At 45.1% G+C, this 22,367-nt stretch overlaps 1 protein-coding gene across 11 annotated transcripts in view; it reads left to right on the forward strand.

Annotated features, from left to right (window-relative positions):
* RREB1 (ras responsive element binding protein 1) overlaps positions 1-22,367 on the forward strand; it is a 134,771-nt gene that overhangs the window by 57,578 nt on the left and 54,826 nt on the right. For 10 of the 11 annotated variants that reach the window (XM_038584102.1, XM_038584100.1, XM_038584109.1 and 7 more), the window contains exons 2-6: positions 3,417-3,536; positions 7,491-7,614; positions 8,243-8,455; positions 13,430-13,519; positions 14,815-14,978. In XM_038584102.1, coding sequence (XP_038440030.1) covers positions 8,285-8,455; positions 13,430-13,519; positions 14,815-14,978 — 425 coding nt within the window. In that variant the 5' untranslated portion in view covers positions 3,417-3,536; positions 7,491-7,614; positions 8,243-8,284. The remainder of the gene's footprint in view (positions 1-3,416; positions 3,537-7,490; positions 7,615-8,242; positions 8,456-13,429; positions 13,520-14,814; positions 14,979-22,367) is intronic. The other variant, XM_038584108.1, reaches the window with a different exon arrangement.

A 22,367-nucleotide genomic window follows, 5' to 3' on the forward strand; every position in this document is an offset into this window, starting at 1 on the left:
GTCCCCAGCCCGCTCGAGTGCTCAATGTGACACTCACGGCTGCGTTTGACCGCAGCCCATGCCAGCGAGGGGGTGGTGACTTGCCCGGGTGGCCACCCCGTGCAAGGCATAGACTGAACCCATCGCCAAGAAACACATCAGCTTCCTGGAACTTGGAGCCGTCATCGCAGCTGTCAGCCTTCATGCGCGCACGACGCTGTCCCGTTGGAGGAGCGCTGGGACCCCGGGCTTTGCAGGCCCGGCGAACGGGCATTGCCCCAGCGCCCAGCCAGTCTGGCTTGGTTCGGTCCCGGCCTAGTTCAGAGTGAGGGAACAGCTCCTAGCTCCTTCTCTGACTCAGCCCTTCTAAGAGAGACGTCCTTGCTGCCCTAAAGCTCCCTCCTTGCTGCCCTAAAGCTCCCTCCCCGCTAGAGGTTAACTTGGAGCCTTGAGCCTCGTGGGTTGGCCCCAACCAGCCAGGCTGTTGCAGCAGCGGGTCAACCATCCCAAGTATTCGTGGGCGTCTGTAGGCTCAGCACCGCAGCTCTCCGGGCCAGTGTTGTAAAGTTCCCTATTATAGCATCCTCTGCCGTCCTCCGAGGCATCTAACTTACCCCATCTGTCCTGCAGGCCTTAGGACAGATTTTAGATTTCCCTGAAGAATCCTCTGGGTTTTCCGAAGCTGAGCAGCTTTGTTTCTAGCCCATCTTCCCTTTTATCTTTCATCTCCTCTTTGCTATCTCGTTGGACCTGGAGACAGGCTCCTTAATCTTTTCTTTCTGGCTTTACATAGCATTGTCCCTTATCTCCTCAGGGGCTGGGGGCTGGAGGCTGGAGGCTGGAGGCCGGCCGGCCCTGCCCCCTCATCCTTGCAGATGGACCTCTGCCCTTTGCAAGTCCTCCTGCTTCCATTGGATCTGGGCAGAGCCTGTGTGGGAATGCAAACCCAGAGGTTCAGCATCCTCCCATGGGAGCCCCGAGAGACCCACCCACCCTTCCAGATTCCCAGCCTGTGCTCCTCGCATTCCCCTGCAGGAGTCACCTTCCAGGACACAGCCTCTCCTCACCTGGTCTCTTTTTCCCCTCCTTTTCTTCCTTCTTCTCCCCCCCTCCCCACTCCCCGCCCCAGGCCATGGTGATAGAGGTAAGGGGTATCTTGAATTTTCTTCCCAGAACTGTGCTGTATTTTTCCACTTGCTGAGTTCTGTGAATCCCTCAGGCCTGATGGAACCCCAAACAGGGTAGTGACTCTTGTTACTCAGCTTTAATGGCAAGATATTCTCAGAATTCAGATCCTTTACATCCAAAATTAGGAGATGGGACGTTTCAGGATCCAGTGTGTCGGGTTGGCGCTCTCCAACTTTGGTTCTCTGTGTACCTGGTGGACTTTTCTAAAGGATTTTTTTTAAATGAGGGGAGGGAGCGAATTCAAATTTTAATGAGAGTCTTAGTTATTATATTCCGGCAACTTTAAATTCCAAAGACTCGTCTATCTGATGTGTGTTTTTAATAATTCTATATAGAACTAGAATTCACTTTATTTACTTGGAGACCGTGGTAATTTCTAGAAAAACAACCGTGGAGCTGTTCCTCTCCAGACTTTCTTCCTATTAAAATTTGCTGTGAGGGGTGCCTGGGTTGCTCGGTCGGTTAAGCGTCTGCCTTTGGCTCAGGTTGTGATCTCAGGGTCCTGGGATGAACCCCACATGGGGTTCCCTGCCCAGGGGGGAGCCTGCTTCCCCCTTTCCCTCTCCTTACCCCTCCCCCTACTTGTGTGCGTGCTCTCCCGCTCTCGCTCACTCTCTCTCAATTTCAGATAAATAAAGTCTGTAAGAAAATTGTTTAAAATTTGCTGTGAATTAAGAAATGAATACTAACAGGGAAATTCGGCCTGGTTTTTTGTGGTGTTTTTTTTTTTCCTTTCTTCCACAGTGTTTCACCTTAAGTTTGGGTGGGGATGATCTGAAAGGATGTTTTGTGCATTTCTAAAACCTCATGGGGATTTTAATAAACTTGACTTGATTCATAGTTTAAAGGAAAGTGGGTTATATGTCAAGTGAAAACAGGATTCTTGTTCTGCTTACCCCTAGGATGAGTTTCTGGGGTCCCTGAACTCTTGATGCTGAAGGAAAATGTTAGATATAGTAGAATATGTGCACTTTGCTGTGGGAAGCTCCATAATTTTTTTTTTTTTTACCAGCCCCTTAATTAGGTTCTTGCTCCCCCCAAACCATTGGGAATTACTGGGGTGGTAATAAGGATTCCTCAAGGCCTACGGGGTCTCCATCCCATTCAGGGGCTGTCTCTAGGAGTTGCTCCTTGTTTCTTGATACTTGATACAAAATCCAAAGAACTTTTCAAGAGGGAAAGGGGCAAAGAGAAAAGATGGAGAGTTGAAGCAGTGAACTTGTTAGAAATCTCTGAGGAGCTGCTGGGGGGGAGGGGGGCGGTTGGTGGCACTTTCTCACCCCAACCCAGCAGAGGGAGTGATGCCCAGGATGATAACTGGGCGTGTGACCCAAAGGAGCAGCTTTCTTCCAGACGCCCTGAAAGAGGATCAAAATGAGAAAATGGGCCAAGCATGTGTTTCTCAACAGGGTTTGTCCATGTGGTGGTTTGATTTATGTCCTTTGGTCTCCCACTCGGGCACTCCTCAGTTTAGCTGGGGATGCTGTTTCCAGAAACAGAATGTGGCTGCACAGGGCAGCTCTGGGAAATGCTGGGAAAGGCTGCATTCCAGTGCTCTGGGACTTTGCAGAGGGCCTGCTTTCTCCCAGGGCTGGGGCTGGAGGTCCCTGGCCCCCCAGACCGGACTTGCTCAAACTCTTGAGGGACGTGTGTAACTTGAAGTTTTCTGTATCCTCTCCGCAGTAAGGAGAAGATACGTATCGGGTCCCCTCTGAACTGTCCTGGGCACTTCCACCACCACTCAGGAGAAAGTGTACTAATCCGCCCTTTCCATTAAGAGACCATTTGGTTCCATGTTGTTTATTCCCTCCAGCTGTCGTCTTCTTTCCACTCTGTGGCTGATGGCACTTGGTGTTGTCTTGTTCTTCTCTGCCTTAAAACCAGTGGCCCATCTGGCTCTGCTATTACCATGCCACTGAGATGCCCAGAGCTCCGCCTGGGGCCAGTGGTCTGAGCTGCTCCCACACAGTGTTGGCACCCGGTGCGTCGTGACATGTTGGGGGTGCTTTGGGGGGGTTCCTGTCTGTCCAGGGCACGCTGGACTCCAATTGCCCTCGCTCTGATGCTCATGAGCAGCTCCAGAGGAAACCCTAGGAGCTAGAAGCTTGCTGATGCATGCAGGCGGGGATGGGAAACATGCTGTTGTCCTTAACTGGTGACTCCTGGTATCAAGTAGAGCAAAAGGCCCAGAGACGGGATCATTTCTGGTCCTGACACCCCCTTCACATCGCCTTTTCTCATTTGTGCAGGTTGCTCTGACTCTGTGCTCCAGAGGTGGTGGCTTTGAGGTGTGACCCTGCCCACGTCTGGGCTCCAACAGCGCCAGCTCCTCCGTAAAGAGGGCCAGCTTGATAAGACGAAGAAAACAGGTCAGTTAAACTTTATTGACTTTCCTGGAGTCACAATAACTCGGAGTGTTGAGTCTTACTTTCCCTCTCCCTCCCATCCCCTACATTCCCCTGTTGAGTTGCCCTGTTTCTTCCCCGTGGTCCTGCTGAGGCTTTGATGCAAAACCACAGTGAAATTGTAACCCTGAATCGCTAGCTCTTCCTGGTCCAATGAGCCTGGAGTGTGGGATGGGAAATCTCAGAGGGTGTCGAGTGTTGGCCTCACAGGAAGAGTGCCTCAGACACACCCCTGATCCCTGCTCTCCCCCCTCCCCCTCCGCCCCCAGATTCTGACTGTTTGTATTGAAAACTGGACCGCCAGGCAAGTCTCCTTGGCCACGTCAATGAAGACGATGGCTGCTTTTCTTATCTGTGATTTGGGGACTTCATCTGGGCTCCCAGTCCTCTCTGGTTCCAGTTGGAGCACATTGCGTTAGAATGGGCTCAGTGACTTTTACCTTGTTTATTGTCATTATTTGATTGTTGCTATTTGCAGTAATGGGGCTGATGTGTAGGATGGTATCAGGGAGCAAAGGAAAGACTGAAGATACCAAGACTTTTAATATCCATAAAGAAAGGGATCCCTGGGTGGCACAGCAGTTTGGCACCTGCCTTTGGCCCAGGGTACGATCCTGGAGACCCGGGATCGAATCCCATGTCGGGCTCCCGGTGCATGGAGCCTGCTTCTCCCTCTGCCTATGTCTCTGCCTCTCTCTCTCTCTCTCTCTCTGTGTGTGACTATCATAAATAAATAAAAAATTAAAAATAAATAAAAAAATATATCCATAAAAAAAACGTGCTTTGTACACGGACTTTACGCTGTTCAACTTCGCTTTCATCCCTGAGATCCAGTCTCAGAAGGTTTAAGTTTGTTAGTTTGGGTTATAACCCCAGTAGAGTCTAGGGTTGGGCGTGGGTGGGAAAAATTAACCAGTACTGGCCAACCGGCCTCTGGTTAGCTTAGTGCATAGATGTGCCTTAATGCTAAGGCAGATTTTTTTTCCCCCCATAACTTGGGATGATGAGCAACCTTATTTACACCAGGTCCTTTCTCTTCTTTCCTGTCTTATCCTCCCAAAGGGAGAACTCCAGTATAAGACACAGGAGTAAACCAGAGTCAAAGCCTATAATGGCTCCTTGGGGCTGGAATGGGTTGCTTCTGAAAGTTTTTCAGGGGTGACCCCAAAGACTGTGCTCTTCTTTTCAAATAGTATAGCTTTGGGGTTCTTTTTGCTATTATACTTTCTGATCAGAGATGAGAAGTCTCTATTAAAAAAAAGTAGATTGCTGCCTATATTTAAAGTAGGTGAAGAGGGACGGCCTGATGGCTTAGCGGTTTAGTGCAGCCTTCAGCCCAGGGTGTGATCCTGGAGGCCCGGGATCGAGTCCCATGTCAGGCTCCCTGCATGGGGCCTGCTTCTCCCTCTACCTATGTCTCTGCCTCTCTCTCTCTGTTTTTAATAGATAAATAAAATCTTAAAAAAAAATAAAAAATAAAGTAGGTAAAGAAAGGAAGTAAATGTAAGTGATCCTGGCGTCATCAGTGGGTAGTGTCACACTTTACACTTCCATCCCAAAGGAGGAAGTGAATGTAGCAAATGTCTTCCTGTCCAGACAAAATGGGAAACAACAAGTTTGCATGGCTTTTCTTCTTTTCCAACTGGGATAAGTCCTTGCAGCCTTCAGTCCTTACGTTGTTTAGCTATTACGGCGATGGCTAGCTATTATATATCGAAGACACGGAGGGTGCTTGCAAGAATCTGTTTTTTTTTTTTTTTTAAAGACTTTATTTATTCATGAGAGACAGAGAGAGAAAGAGAGAGAGGCAGAGAGAGAAGCAGGCTCCATGCAGGGAGCCTGACGTGGGACGCGATCCCAGGTCTCCAGGATCAGGCCCTGGGCTGAAGGCTGCGCTAAACCGCTGAGCCACCTGGGCTGCCCAAGAATCTGTTTGATGTTATAATGACTAACAAAAATTCTTACTAGTAATCGGGCTCTGTTACATGAATATATACATATATATTCATGTAACATATATGCATATATTCAATATATTCATGTAAAAAAATATATACATATATTTTGCTCTTCAGTTCGTGAAGAGCAAGCCTGCTCATGGGCCAGGATGACCCAGAGATCCCTGAGCGTCCACCCTGGACCACAGGGTGGGGGGATTTGTCATCACGTATCGGGGTCCGTGCACCTAGGAGGGGCTGCAAAGGTCATGGCTTGGGTCTGCCCTGCACAGAACAGGGCTTACAGGGGAGTGGGGGTCCTGGATGAGCTGCCCGAGCCCTGACCACAGCCTCCTTCCCTGGCCTAGGGCAGCAGGGAGGCAGCCCTGACCCTGTGGAGCTGCGAAAGGGCTGCAGGAGCTGCCTCATGGGCATAAAAATATATATATATATATATATATATATATATATATATATATATATATATATGTAAAGATTTTATTTATTTATTCATGAGAGACACAGGGAGAGAGAGAGAGAGAGGCAGAGACCCAGGCAGAGGGAGAAGCAGGCTCCATGCAGGGAGCCCGATGTGGGACTCGATCCTGGGTCTCCAGAATCACGCCCTAGGCTGAAGGCAGATGCTCAACCGCTGAGCCACCCAGGCGCCCCTAGAAATGCAGTTAGAAAGAAATCATGTGTGCATGTGTGTATGCCCACTTACGTGTGTGTGCTTGTGTCTCATGGTTTTTCCTAGAGAGAAATCTCCCAAATACATTTTCAGAGACCGTTAAAAACAGGAAGTTTGAAGCACAATTTTTAATGGTCTTTTAGAATGGCAAAATTTCACCGAAGGACAGCAGTTTGTTTGGTTTTTTTTTTTTCTTTAATTTTGGATGTAGCTCTTCTCTCTGTGTGGGAAAGACGCATGGGTTACGCCCAGGTCAGTTGTCTTCAGTTGTGTGTTTCTGCAACTAATCCATTTACTCACCATTTGCAAACCCGTTCTAACCATACCTTCAAAATGCCTGTCAACAAGGAAGGCACGTTTTGTCTCTTGACTAGAAAAGTACTGTTCGTTTGACTCCCTTTGGCTCTTTGGGTAAGATTTTAGCCCAAGACTTCTCAGCTGATGGCAACATCACTTGATATACCCCCAGGCTTTCCCTGCTCTGCTGCTGGACACATTTGTAGCTGCTCTGGGTGTTGCCATTTGTCATATCCTAGGTCACATCCCCTGAAGTTGGAGGAGGAAACCACAAGAAATCATGTTCTCTCTGGTGGTGTTTCTGAGCGTTCGCTTGGCTGCTGAGATAATGAGCTTGGTCTTTGACTACAAGTCCAGTTGAGGCACACTGTGGGATCATAGGATAGGTGGCTTACAGGCAGGGCTTTGGCTCTGTATCTTCCCAGATAAAATGAGGGAAGTAGTTTACCTGCAGACTTTATTTCTGGCCCCATATATAGCCATGGAAAGGTATGGAACTAGAAAAGCCTGAATGGCCATGAGCCCTGGTGTTCCGTTTGGTCATTCTGTTCATCTGACAAGGTCTGACCTAATACCTTCTAGACCATGATGAGACTTCCGGGAGTTCCTTTCCTGCCTCCCCTTCTGTCAGTTTTAGGTAGAGGCGGGAGGAGGGGTCAAGTAGGAGTCTGAATACTTTCGGGGGTCGGGGGTAGAGCATGAAGGAAAACTCGATGTGGGTGTAAATAGGAGCTCCCAGAAAATAAAATACCACAGAATCGTTTTGGCTGTTGGGAGTGAGTGTGACAGCACTGTAGGGAACATGAGTTAAGGTCGAGAAAACAACCACAGATTGTGGTTTTGGAAGAAGACGATGACTTAAAATCGCCTCCCTTTTGTGTATTCTGGTGAATATAGTGGCCTGAGATTACGACAGATACATGGTTTCAGTTTTTTCTTCACTAAGGGAGAAGGCATTCACTGAATCTTTTTTGCCCTTTGCTTCCCTTCCAGTGTCAACAAGTGATACAAGAGAAGAAAAAAAAGAAGCAAACGCAGACTCCCTTCCTACTCGTCGTGGATGATAGCTATAGCAGGGGAAAGGCTCATAGTGTATCAGTTGGGGCAGAGAATGGAGGTAATGGGCAGCGGGGGCTGGGTTTTTCTTCTGTCCACTTTCTGGGGTATAGGCACATTACCTACTTGTATATTTTAAGAAACAGTCTTTTTTACGTTGCTTTGAAATTTGGTTATAACTCTGATAAGATTGGCTTCTCAGTTGTCTTACATAATTCGGCACCCCCCTGTAAAATCACTGCATTGCAGCAGTGGAGTTAGGGAGACCGGACGATTCCTCATCATTAGTTGTTAAGTCTAGAACATTCATGTAGTAGTAAATGAGTTAGGTTATGAGGAGGGTGCTGGCCAAATGTCAGCTCCCTGGGCTTCCTAATTGTTGGCTTAGCCTTTCCTGCTCTGCCTAATGAAAGATTAGGGAAAGCCAAGAGACCTGCGTCTGCTGGTTTTGGGGGTTGTGTCGGTGCATACGCTCAAAAAGGAAGCAAGGTTATCAGTCTCGGTATGACAACGCCTCATTTACATGAAAGCTTAAGTCATTTTGGGCACGAGTATCAGCTTGAACTGAAGAAGGAGGGCTTTAGGTGTTTTGACCTGGCTTACGGTTATGGTAGCCATGGCCAGCGCCACCTGGCTCTGACAGAGGCTAAACTTCGCAGTGATCAACAGCAGCAATTTCCGATTTTCAGTTCTATGGCAGAGGCTTCTTAGAAGCTTAAACCCTTGACCCAATGACGTCAAGTTCGCCCGTTGGCTTGGAAGGTTCAGACTTGTCTTCCGTCAACACCATGATGTCAGCGGTAATGAGTGTAGGGAAGGTCGCCGAGAATGGCGGGAGCCCCCAGAGCACCAAGTCCCCCACGAAGCCTCCAGGACCAAATCGGATTGGCAGAAGGAACCAGGTAAGCTTTTGTGCGCTAGCTGGTGACGTCTGGTGGCTTCACTCTATGAGAACGTTGGGAGAAGGATGTTCGCTTGAGCCCCAGCTTCCTAAGCCAAAACCCTGGACGTGCTCAGAACTAAACACATTCCGAGAGGCTTCAAGAGTGAACTTTTCAGGGCTTGTGTCAGTTACCTTTCATGGAGAAAATTTTCTCTGCTGTGGTGTCAATATTGGTGGAAGCATCCTTCTCTATCCTGTAATTTGATTTGATTGCAAGCTTTCTTCACGTGATGGCCAAGGCAAAGAACTTGACTTACTCCTCTTCTGTGATGTGGTTCATTTCCTTATGCAGCTGGTTAATTGGATTGTCAAAACTGCCTCCTTGATTTTCTTTTTTTTTTTTAAATTATCTTCAGATTAGGTAGCAAATAAGTACTGGTTTTGCTGGATCTCCCATTCAGCTTTCCACCCTTGACAAAGCACAGAATTTGGTTCCAGAGAATTCCACTTAAGATGTGATTTAGTCCTCTTGAATTTTTAGTGGGATCGGAGGAGTGGGAAGGAGTGAATGGGTGGGCCAGGATTGGAAGGATTAATTCATATGTTAACGAAAGTCCGCGTCTTCTCCATTGGGAAATAAGATGGATCTTTTAATTAACCTACACATGGGGCACTTGAAAAGTTGTCGCTCTTCTGTTAGCAACACATTCAACGAGACTCAAGGAGTGAGGCAGAAGGTGAGTAGTTCTCATTTCTTCTCTGAATCCATGTAATCTCCATTAATGACTCCACATTTTGTTTTTGGTCTAACTTCCGGAATGGCCTCATACCAAATCCCCAGGGGAAGAGACAGTCTTCTGAGTCAGTCTCCATACCAGGAATGGATGGGAAAGTAGTAGACCTGTTTTGTGAATTCATCTTCTATTTTATTGATAATCCTCCAGTGACTGTCCTTCTACAGAATTATCTGAGCACCATCTATGATGGTTTTCTATAAATTCTTAGAAGTAAGATATTAATGAAGGCTTTTGATACAATTGTCCACCAGGAAGAGTCATCCCAGCCCTAAAACCTCCGAAGCATAGGGAAAGGTCCGCTCATGTCTTCCTCGCGGCTGAAGACTTGGCGGGTTTCAGTGATGACGTAGGGTTGGAACATTGATACTTTTTCTCTCTCTTTTTTCCCTTGTCTCTGCCTGCCTCTCTTCCTATGGGTACCTGAGAAAATACTCAGCCTGTATGACTGTGGCCTGAGTCAAGAAGGAGTGCTAGCTCTGGGAAGAAAAGGTTTATTTCCACTCTCATATGACTGTCCGTCCATCCATCTATCCGTCCATCTTTCCATCCATCCACCCATTTCACATTATATACTTCCGGCCAAGTGTGGCCCCGCATGTCAGGCATTTCGGGATGAACAAGATCCATAAGGTCACTGTCTCTTCGTCCTTCTGTGTTTGAGAAAGTGGCATGGGTAGTGACAAGCCCAGCATTTCCCCTGCACAGGTAGAGTTGACCCAAGTCCAGGCTCTGGTCCCTTCCTGGTGGTTCAGAGACCGTAGGTAGAATGAGCCATAGGGTGTGACCAGTAGCCCCTCCATCCCTGCATGGTAAGTGGGGAGACTCTGCAGGCAAGCGGTGCACATATACCTGACCTGAGCCATTCTCATCTACTTCCCGTGTCCTCCGCGGTTCCTCAGGGCACTGGCTTAGGGTTTGTGAGGGCGGTCTGGGCCAGAGGGAATATGGAAAGACAGCACATTGAAAACACTAAAGTGTCTGGGGAGAGAGAGTGGATCATCCTTACCTGTGAGTGGACGGGGAAGGCTGCGCGCGGGAACCCAGAGAGGAGTCCCTTCCGCACTAGCACCGAGTTCCAGGACAGATTAGCCACAGCCGGACGCCGACAGGGGTGCCAGATTGTTTCATTATGGAATGGTTAGTTATCACATTAGCTGCTAATTTTATCTGTCAGCTCAGGAAGTCTGCTCCTTCCACCCGTACAGCCGCAGTAACTGGATTCACAGTCCTCCAGCAGGGCTGCTCTCTTTTCTGTTGGGTTTGGTTGTCAAAATTAAATCTGAGCCCAGAGATTTATTTCTCCCAGACCATTGTGGATTCTGTAGATCTGCATTCGGGTCTGCAGCGTGCCACTGCCAAGCCTCAGAGAAGGTTTGGATTCCGGTTCGTGATAAACCCTGGACCCAGTGCCAGATAGCCCAGGGAGCTACTCAGTATGTCTAGTGTCTACGTCAAAGTGAACGCAAGGTGGTTTGGGTTTTGGGTTTTTTTTTTTTTTTTTTAAGATTTTATTTATTTAGGCGAGAGAGAGCACGAGTGAGGGGGAATGGTAGAGGGAGCGGGAGAAGCAGACTCTGCTGAGCAGGGAGCCGGATGTGGGATTTGATCCCAGGACCCTGGGATCATGACCTGAGCCAAAGGTCAACCTCAACCGACTGAGCCTCCCAGGCTCCCCCACAAGATAGTTTTTTAAAACAGCCTCAGGAGGCTGGCCACATGGATGCCTGCCTTTTTAACATTTATTGACATCTCACTGATGAATCTTTCTTTAAAAAAATTATTTTTACTGAATTATTCTTACTGTTCTAATAATTTAACAAAAATACTCCTGAGACTCAGCTTGGGCCCAGGTAGGAGACATCCCTCATTATTATAGTGAGTGTTCTTCTTTTGTTATGAATACTTTCGTTTTTGGTGTCTCTGTCCGATGGTTCTCAGCCAGCTCCATTCTGACCAGAGCCAGAAGGGCCAAGAAGGGGTGGCTTCATGCACATCACACCCCTGCGAGCTTGGAAGTGCATGGGTGCCCGGATGAGACTGTCCAGCGCTTTTTAACTGTCCCTGGGCTAATTAACTTTCTTAGACTTTGTATCTGTAATTTCTTTTAATTTGGGGTTGAAAAAACATGTAGCATCTCATCCTCAGACCCAGTGCCACGGTTTAGAAAAGCATCTGTACTGCTTACAATGAGGCCTGCTAGACTTTGCAGAGGAGATGGAACCCCCATGCACACGACATCCAAGACGTCCTCATGCATTTGCTCCACCCTGCCTGCTTTATGGTGCCATTTGTTTTATAGTCTTTAGGGTGACTTGTATTTTCATCATGTCTCATGAGCCAGCCACAAGGGTGTTTCCTCTCTGTTAACCTTGGGGTTAACCCCCCCCCTTTTTTTTTAAATCAACTTCTGTAGCATAGTGGCTTACAGCATGGGCTGTGGGGCAGCTGGCCTGAGTTTTACTCCTTGATCTGCTGCTTAACGGTTCTCTCATTTGGGACAGGGCACTTGCCTCTGTACCTGTTTCCTCATCCAGAAAATGGGATCTCTAACAGTGGTTGTGAAAAAAAACTGACGTTTCCAAGTGTGAAGTTTCGCTCCTAATAAGTGTTCGAGGATGGGTATGATTTGCAAAGAACAAAAAGCACATTCAAATGAGTACAAACTAGTAAAAAGAGGTCTTGTTGAAAGAAGCCTGAGGGTCCAGCCTTAGAGGTGGTACCATCCCCTCCCTCGGGCTTCCTGGTCTTGCACTTCTATGCCCCTGGTGTCTTCCACAGGCTGCATTCTTGTGGCTGGGACTTACCAAGGTGCTCAGCACAAGCCTAGGGCTACAGGAACTTTCTTTCTTTTTTAAAGATTTTTAAAATTATTCATTTGAGAGCAAGAACATGAGCCGGGGGAGAGGCAGAGAGAGGGGGAGCCCCATGCGAGGCTCCATCCCAGGCCCCTGAGATCATAACCTGAGCCCAAGGCAGACGCTTAACCAACTGAGCCGCCCAGGCACCCCTACATGAACTTTCAATTCAGGTATTCATGATCACCTCAGGGGTTGACTTAGTCACCCCAAACCTAAGTACATATGAGCAACTCCCGGGTTGCTTATGAAACAAGTAGATTTCTGGGGTACAACCCCATCCCCTGCCCCCAGTTGGATTCAGCATGTCATGAGTCTGATTTAGAAACCCATAGTTCAGAAAAGCTGTCCAGATGATTCTGCTGAGCAGCAGGAAACCCACTGATCTCCATCTCTAAGCACCTCGGTTTCAGATTCCTGGGAGAGGTGTCCAAGCCTTGATCCTGTTGGTTTTGGGGATGAGGACACAGACCGCAGTGCTTAGGGTCTCTGTGGGTAAGGAGGCACGTCCAGGGCAACTCTCTCTAAGAGTGAGTTAGAAAGAGGAGCCATAGCCTGCGGCTAGTGAAAGAACTCGTTCTTTTCCATAAAAAAAGGTAAAAATCTATTGCTTGAAGGAAGCCTGTCCCACGTGTTTTAAGGGAACGTAAAATGAGCCACTTCGCCAAGTTGTGAGCTGGTTCTTTTGTCACCCTCTGTGGAAGTCTTTATTTTGGGTCGTCGTTCCCTGTCCCAGTTTGGAGAAGGGCAGCATTCTTATTCTTATTCATGGCTTAAGAGTGGTGTCAGGCAGGTGCAGGCAGCAAGTAAGAGGGTCATGTTGATGTCTGTTGGGTGCACAGCTGGGCACTGAAGCCTTGCACTGTTGGGAGGGTGGGGTTTTGTTAGGAAAACTGTGCTTGAGGCCCTCAACGAGACCAGGTTAGAAAATCGTGACCGGAGCCACCTCGGGGAGAAATATTCCATTTTCAGCTCTGCAGAGACTTGATCCTTGATTTTTTTTGTCCTCGTTGCTGATTAATGAAATGATGTTTAATAAAAACACTAATATTTATTGAGTACTTCTCCTGTACCAGGCACTGTTCCAGTGCTTTACGTGTGTTAATTGATTTAGTCCTCATCACACAATGCACTGTGGTAGGTGCTGTTACTTTTCCCATTTTATACATGAGGAAACAGGACAGGACCGTGACTTACCCAAGCTCATCCCCAGACAGGCTCTGGAGCCCATGCTCTCAGCTGATTTATTGCTGTGGCTCTTGAGACACCTGTCATCAGAATAAGAGGCACGGGCGTAACTGTGAGTTGAACTTGATTTTGCCTTGTATTGTGTCTTTTCAGGAAACGAAAGAGGAGAAGTCTTCCTATAACTGTCCCCTGTGTGAAAAGATTTGCACTACACAGCATCAGCTAACTATGCACATCCGTCAGGTTTGCTGCCAATTTTATATTTCTGCTTGAAATCGTTCTTCATTAAGAGAGGGTGATTTGATCTTAGCAGATGAATTATGTCTGTGCTCAATTTGGATTGAATATTTTAATAATCTTGAGGGGTGGTTTTTTTCTTTATTTTTTTTTTAATTTTTATTTTTTTAAGGGGTGGTTTTGAAATCTGTGAGAGATTCCCAGGTCAACACAGAATACCTTTTCATACTTTAGCAAACATCTTGCTAACTGACCTCACAGAACAGAAGACCTTTCCTCACGTGTGACTTGTCAGTTTGAACCAAGTCTCTTCACAGTGACAGTGAGATTGTAGATGAAGATCCCTATCCTTTATATTGCTATAAACTTAGGTCCTGCAGCAGAGAATTTGTTTGGGATTTCTTTTGGCTTCTATATTAGGACATTTACCTCTCTCCCGTGCCTGCTATGGTAGATTCGTGACAATGTATGGATGAATCTAGAACAACGAAGGATTGACTATGTGTATTTGGAATGGGAATGGATGAATTTTTGTTTTAATTTTTGTTTTCATCGTGTTACATCATGTAAATGCCCTCCTTAATCTCCACCCTCTATTTCCCTCCATTCTTCCTCGCTCCATAACCATCAGCTTGTTCTCTAGAGTCGAGTCTGTTTTTCTATTTGTCTCTCTCTCTCTCTTTTTTTTCCCCTTTGCCATTTGTTTTGTTTCTTAAATTCCACATATGAGTGAGAAGGTTTGACAGTATTAAAATCATGAGTAAATAACATCATTTACTAGCTTGGATTTGGCTAGAAATGTTCCTTTTAACATGTGTCAGAGGCCAGATCTCTAAACTGTGCAGGTTTCAATTCTCTTTCTGACAGCAGGCCTGAGTCAGCAAACTGGAAGAGTGGACATGGCCTTAATGGGAAGACCCTATTTCACGGTAGTTTCGTAGTGGAGGGTTCTTCTCGTGTTAACATATGTGGTCAGTTAATTCTCTGTGTGTCTCTCAGAAAGGCCTGCGAAGACTCCACCTCTCTCTGAGCCTTGCACAAGTGTTGTTCAAAACTGGAACCCGAAAGTGGAAGGAGATCATACAAAATAGTTATTTGCCTGTGTTCCTGACAGATTTTTGACTCCTGGGAAGATATTTAAAAAAGAAACATTAAAATATCAGAGAAGCAGTACTGGGGCTTTTTGTTGTTGTTGTTTGGGTTTTTTTGTTTGTTTTTATAAAGCTCTGAATTTGCATTTTATAATAGCCAAGTTTTGACCGATCTTCTTAAGTGACCACTGTGATGATTGCTTTCCACAGCATAACACAGACACTGGAGGGGCCGACCATTCGTGCAGCATCTGCGGGAAGTCGCTGAGCTCGGCCAGCTCCCTGGACCGCCACATGCTGGTGCACTCTGGCGAGAGGCCGTACAAGTGCACCGTGTGTGGCCAGTCCTTTACCACCAATGGGAACATGCACAGGTGGGTGAGGACGGCCTTTGCCTGGTAGCTGGGATCTGCAGGTTGACAAAGTAGAGTGGCCTCTGAGCCACCAGGGGACTTGCCTAGAGGTTCAAGAGCTCTTGGGATCTGTGGGCTGTGTGAAGTCGGAGATGGCTTTGGTTGCTCATCTCTCCGGTGAATTGGACATGTCTAGCCATGGAAAACTGAAGTACCTGGGTGAGGTCTTTGGCCTTTGGGGATCTTCAGGATGAAACACAGAGTCCTTTCCCCTCTGCCAATTGGAGCTTCTTTGTTTGGGTACCAGGGGTGGGCAGCTTATCAGATGTAGAGGAAGCCCTGAGGAGTAGCATAGTAACCCTTGCCTCTGAAACACTATTTGCATATGCCTACCAGATTCCCTGCAGCTCTTCTCCTTGCGAAAAATTTCTGGGGCCTTTGAATAAATAGTTAGGTGGCCTGGTCTTGGGAACTTCAGGATAAGATAGAATACAATGAAGAAAAAGAAGATCTGATAAGTGTCAGGAATTTACTTCCTGAGGGAGAAAGCAGCTCACTCAGAAGTGGGAGAGAGCCCGGTGGTGGGCATATTAAAATTTGGGGGGGACAAATGAGTAGGAAATATACTTTGTAGAAAAATTACATAGGTTTGGAGGGTTTAGAGCAAAAAGGCTTTTTTTTTTAAATGCTTGTTTTATTTTTCCCACATTTTATTTTATTTTATTTTATTCTTAAGATTTTATTTATTTATTCATGAGAGAGAGAGAAGAGAGGCAGGGATACAGGCAGAGGGAGAAGCAGGCTCCATGCAGGGAGCCCGATGTGGGACTCGATCCCAGATCCTGGGATCATGCCCTGAGCCAAAGGCAGATGCTCAACCACTGAGCCACCAGGCATCCCTTCCCACAAACATTTTAAGGAGCATCAGGACTCTAGGGAAGATGTTTTAAAGAGACTCAGAAAATTTCAACTTCTCGGAAAATCAGACTATTTTTATTTTTCCATATTCCCTTCCAGGTGAATTTTTAAAATTGACCAACTTTTTTTTTTCTTTTTTACACATTTGTTTCAAAAGAAAACTTGATGTAATTATTGTGAAATTGACACTTTACTATCTAGCAACACTACAATGAGGTGGGCCGGTTTATTCCACCTAAAACCATTTTATGGACCACTGACGGATACCTGGGACACAGGGGTATAGTGGCGAATCTGGGCTCTCGGAATTAGGCCCCTAACGGCAGACCTCAGCTCCGCCACTTGTAAGTTCTCCGTTCTTGAGCAAGTTACTTAACCTTTGTGCTTCGTTTTCCTCTCCACCGAAACGAGGTTTTTAAGTAGCGTCCACGTCATTGCAGAGGGCTGAGGGTTAGGGGATAATGAGTTTTGCACACAGTCGAGGCACCCGGTAAGCACTCAGTAAACGTTATCTGTCACTACTGTTTGCATTTCTAAGTAATGCCGCAATAATCCTAAGCCTGTGGATTTCTCAGTCTGAACTCCTGGGAGTGCGGTATGGTGCGACTTGAGGAAAGATACCAGCGTGTTAGAGATGTTTTTACGAAATATTTTACTTTTTTTTTCTTTGCATGTAAATTTCGGGCCTCTTTGCCCCTCACCTCCTCCCAGGAGCGTTTTTTTGAGCACAAAGAAGGAAGTGAATAAATGCCATCACTGTGGCTTAATACCGTATTTTACACCCTAGCTTTTTGCTTTTTTTTTTTTTTCCCCCAGCATGATCAGCCTGGTTGTATCATTTTGCCTTCTGTTGCCATTTTGTTTTGATTTTGTTTTATTTTTATTTGTGCTCCCCCACACACACACACCTTTCAAGAAGTCCTTTGTCCCTTACATACTTGCCCTCTCAAAATCTGGTCCTGGAGGCCTATTCTCTTCTTGGATGGTTTCCCTGCTTTCTCTTCCTGAGACCCATGCTCAGTGGAACTTCCCATGAGCCAGCCCTAAATTGGGAGGGGGCAGGGGGGCGCACTAGTGTGATGTACCCTCCTTGGGGCTGCTTTGGACCTAAGCACTCATTGCTTAAGATCCTCTGTGAGACATCCCTGGTCTTGAGCTAGTCACTCCTGATTGGGGACATTGCCATTTTGGGAGAGCCTCTGTGATCGAATATGACACATGTCAAGCATATCTGTAAAGGTCATAGTCATCCTTCTACAGTGATGTATCAGACAATGCATCTTATTAATACTCAAAGCTAAAGCCGTGGTGTATATGCATCAAGCACTGGGCTTGATACTTGACTTTTTTTTTTATTTTTTTGCACCTTTATGTGATATAATTCATATGCCCTATGTTTCACCCATTTGAAGTGTACACAGTTCAATGGGTTTTAGTATATGCACAGAGTCCTGCAGCTGTCAGTGCTAACAGTCAATGTGAGGTCATTTTCATCACCCCAAAAAGAAACCCCATACCCATCAAGCAGTCACTTCTCATTACTTCCTACCCTCCAAGCCCTTGGAAAATACAAATCTACTTCCTGTCTCTGGATCTGCCTGTTCTCATCTGTGGTCTTTCGTGACTCATTTCTTTACTTACCATTACGTTTTCAAGATGCATCTGTATTGTAGCAGTATCAGTACCCCATTCTTTTTTATTGTCAAATAATAGTCCATTGTATGGATCTGCCATATTTTATTTATCTCTTCATCAATTGGTGGGCATTTGGGTCCTTTCCACTCCTTGGCTGTTAATGCAAAATGCTCCTGTGTATATTCTTCTCCATCTTTCAGTGTGGGCACATGTTTTCATTTCTCTTGGGTAGATACTTCAGAGTGGAACAGCTGGGTCATGTGGTAGCTCCGTGTTGAACATTCTGAGGACCTGCCAGACTGTTTTCCAAAGCGGCTGCATCATCTTACATTCCCACCAGCAGCATATGAGGGTTCCAGTTTTTCCACGTCCTTGCCAACACCTGCTACCGCCTGTCTTTTTCATGACAGTCATCCTGTTAGGTGTGAAGTGGAATCCCATGAGCTTTATCATTGTAGTTCTTACATGTAAGTCTGTGATCTGTGTGAGTTAATATTTAGGTATAGTGTAAGGAAAGGGTCCAAGTTCAATCTTCTGTACTTTGTTGAAAAGACTTTTCTTTCCCCCTTTGAACTGTCCGGCCACTCTTGTCAAAATTCAGTTGACCATAAATGTAAGGATTTATTTATCTACTGTGTTCTAGTCCATTGATCTATATGTCTGTCTGCCTTTCAGGCCTAGCATTGTATTGACTACTATAGCTTTTTGGCTAAGTTTTGAAATTGGGAGGTGTCAGTCCTCCAACTGAGGTCTTTTTCAAGATTATTTTGGCTACTCTGATTTGCTTGCATTTCCATATGATTTTTAGGATCAGCTTGTCAATTTCTGCAAAAAAGATAGCTGGTATAATTATAGACATTATAAAGTACATAGATCAACTTGGGGGTATTGCCACCTTACCAGTATTGAATCTTTGGACATGGGGTATTCATTTATATCCATTACATCTTAATGGATTTCTTTTGTGTGTGTGTGTGTTTAAAGTTTTTTTTTTAAGATTTTATTTATTTATTCATAGAAACACACACACACACAGAGAAAGAGGCAGAGACACAGGCAGAGGGAGAAGCGGGCTCCATGCAGGGAGCCTGATGTGGGACCCGATCCTGGGTCTCCAAGATCATGCCCTGGACTGAAGGTGGCGCTAAACTGCTGAGCCACCTGGGCTGCCCCCTTTTGTTAAAGATTTTATGTATTTATTCATGAGAGACACATAGAAGCAAAGACATAGGCAGAGGGAGAAGTAGGCTCTCTATGGGGAGCCTGATATGGGACTTGATCCCAGGACCCCGAGATCATGAGCTAAAGGCAGACGTTCAACCACTGAGCCACCCAGGTGCACTGAACTGTGTTTTCAAAGTGTAAGTTTTATATTTCTTTATTTTAAAGGCTTTTATTTTCTTAAAGATTTTATTTATTTATTTGAGAGACAGCACATAAGCCAGAGGAGGGGCAGAGAAGCAGACTCCTCACTGAACAGGGAGCCTGATGCAGGACTCAGTCCCAGGACTCTGGGATCATGACCTGAGCTGAAGGCAGACACTTAACCGACTGAGCCACCTAGATGCCCTATTTATTTCTTTTTAGGGGGGGGTGGCAAGCGACTTTTTAAAGATTTATTTATTAATTTATCTATTTGAGAGAAAGAGTGGGGGGAGGAGCAGGGGGAGAGGCAGAGAAAGTCTCAAACAGACCCCCTACTGAGCATGGAGCCCAAAGTGGGGCTTGATCCCATGACCCTGAAATCATGACCTGAGTCAAAATTAAAAGTTGGACACTCAACTAACTGAGCCACCTAGGTACCCCAAATTTTTCATTTATTTTGTTAATTTATTCCTAAACATCTTACTCTTGTGGTATTGGAAGCAGAGGTGTTTTTGGACTGTTCATTGCTGGTGTATAGAAATACAATTCGCATTGTGAACCAACCTTGTTTCCTGCAGCCTTGCAGACCTGTTTATTCATTCTAGCAGTTATTTTGTGGATTCCTTAGGAGTTTTCTGTATACATGATCATGCCATCTGCAAACAGACAGTTGTGCTTCTTCCTTTGAAACTAATCTGGCTGCCTTTTATTTATTTTTCCTGCCTGTGAGCCCTGGCCAGCCCCCTCCAGCACAGTGTTAAGTGGAAGTGAAGAAAACAGACACCCTGGTCTTATTTTTGATGTTAGGGAGAAAGCATTCAGTCTTTCCCCATTAAGTATGATGCTAGTTATGGGTTTTTCATAAATGCCCTTTATCAGTTTGAGGAAGTTCTTTTTAATCCCAGTCTACTGTTCATTTTCATCAAGAAAGGGGGTCAGCTTGCGTCAAACACTTTTTGGGCATTTATCGAGATGGTCCGGTTGGTTTTGTCCTGTCTTCCATTCTGTTTTGGACCTTAAACGAACCTCATTCCTGGGATGGATCCCGTTTGGTCACATTGTACAGTCATCTTCAGATGTTGATGGGCGTGGTTAGCTAGTATTTCATTAAAGAATTTGTCTACATTCAGAAGAGTTACTGGTCTGCCATTTTCTTGTTGAGTCCTCGCCTGGTTTTCATGCCAGCCTCGCAGAGTGAGTCGGGAGGTATTCCATCCACCTCTGTATTTTTTTTAGAAGAGTTTGTTGGTGCTGATTCTTCTTTATGTATCTAGTAGAATTCACCAACAAAACCACCTTGGCTTCTTTTTCTGAGAAGTTTTCAGATCACTAAATCAACCTCTTGTGATAAGTCTGTTCACATTTCTGTTTCTTCCTGAGTTCCTTTCAGTCATTTGTGTCTGTTCTAGGAATTTGGCCATTTTATGCAAATTATCTAATTGGTTGGCTTCCAGGTTATTCATAGTTTCCCCTTCTTGTCTTTTCTGTCTGCACGGGGAGTAGCGATGTACTCTCTTTCATTCCTGATATTAATAATTTGAGTCTTCTTTATTTTTTTCCTTAGGCGGTCTAGCTAGACTTGATTTGTCAATTTTATTGGTATTTCCAGAGAAACAGTTTTTCGTTTTGTAGGTTTTCCCCTGTTGGCTTTTCTGCTATTTCATTAATTTCCCACTCCGCACATTATTATTTCCCTCCTTCTACTTGCTTTAGGATTAGCTTGCTGCTCTTTCTCCAGTGTTTTAAGACAGAAAGTGAGGATATTGGATTGAGAACTTCTTTTGTAGGTGTTTACAGCTACAAGTCTCTCCTTAGGCATTTGCTTTAGTTGCATCCTATAAATTTTTGTATGTTAAATGTTCTCATTCATTCACCTCAAAGTATTTTCTAGTCTCCAGTGTGATTTCTTTGCCCATTGGTTATTTTGGACTGTATTGTTCAGTTTCTGTGTATTTGTGAATTCCCAAATTTCTTGCTGCTGTTGATTTTCAATATCATTCCATTGTAGTTGGAGAACATACTTTGTATGGCTTCAATCCTTTGAAATTTATGGAGGCTTGTTTTATGGCCTAGCATATGGTCCATCCTGGAGGACGTCCCACGTCTGTTTGAGAAGAACGTGTGTTCTGCTGCTGTTGGTTGGCATGTTGTATAGAGGTGCTCTTAGGTTGAGCTGGTTTATACATTGTTCACATTTCCTACTTCCTTATTGATCTCCACTTACTTTTAGGTGCTCTACCTGTAAGGTTTGTGGGATTATTATCCCATTTTGCAGATGAGGAAACTTGCTTAGGATCAAAGTAACAGATAAGGCCAAGATTTGAATGTCAGTTGTTGGGCTTAGAGACCATGCCTTTAACTACTATCTGAGAAATAAAATTGGTAAAATGCTCATGTCATTTTGTATGTTAGAAAAAGCGTCCTTTCACACCTCCCCCACCCACCACCCCCGAAACAATTCCATGTTGTTGTAGAGCATTGCAGTTGACCCTTGAACAATGCCAGGGGTTGGGGCACCTACTGCCCTAAAATCACATAAAGCTTTTGGCTCCCCTAAAATTTAACTGCCTACTGTTGACTGGAAGCCTTACCAACACATAAACATATGTTGATTAACATATATTTTGTATGTTGTGTTATATACTGTGTTTTTAAAATAAAGTAAGCTATAGGAAAAGATGTTGTTAAGAAAATCATAAGGAAAATACATTTACAATACTTTACTGTATCAAAAAAAAAAATCTATGTACAAGTGGACCTGTGTAGTTCACACCCACATTGTTCAAAGGTCAGCTGTATTTTCAACGTTAAAAGTATTACCGCCAGCTTACTAGCACGGTACACTCTATTTGGTGAGCATGGAATAGCTTTTTATTAGATTTGCGATGGTGTTGTTTAGGTATACGTGGATAGATTTAGAAAAGATCTTTAGCTTTTTATAGCACAGCCCCTTGATACCTTCCTAAGGTACATTTCTTATTTGTGAACAGTGGATATTGGAGTTGTTTATAAATTCTTATTTACAATTTTTTTTTTTTTTTATAAGCAGGCCTTAGGGATGTTTGTGCTAATTTTGGGATTTTAGCACCAACTGAAACTGATTTTACATGTTGTGAGTCCCTCTTGATTTGGAGAAGACAACTAATTGTTTCAGGCCCAGTTCTAGTCTGAATTCTGCAGAACTTTGCAGGAATCTCTTAATTTGTCTATAGTATAACAAAATGGCATAGTAATACCTCCCTGAGGATTTATGCTGAAATGCAATAATGTTTGTGGAAGCATTCCAGAGGATAACAGTGTACCATGAAAATGTCTCAGGTGGAGGTATTTCTAAGTTTGTATTGTTAGAGCCAAAAGCACCCTTACGATCATCAGTGAGCTGTGTGCCACTCCTAGCTGTGTGACCCTGGAGAAGTTGGGGTTTTTTAAAAACTAGTTATTATTTTTTAAAGATTTTATTTATTTATATGAGAGAGAGAGAGCATGAGTGGA

Source organism: Canis lupus, chromosome 35 (assembly GCF_011100685.1).
Source record: "Canis lupus familiaris isolate Mischka breed German Shepherd chromosome 35, alternate assembly UU_Cfam_GSD_1.0, whole genome shotgun sequence".
In the NCBI taxonomy this organism is placed as follows: domain Eukaryota; kingdom Metazoa; phylum Chordata; class Mammalia; order Carnivora; family Canidae; genus Canis; species Canis lupus.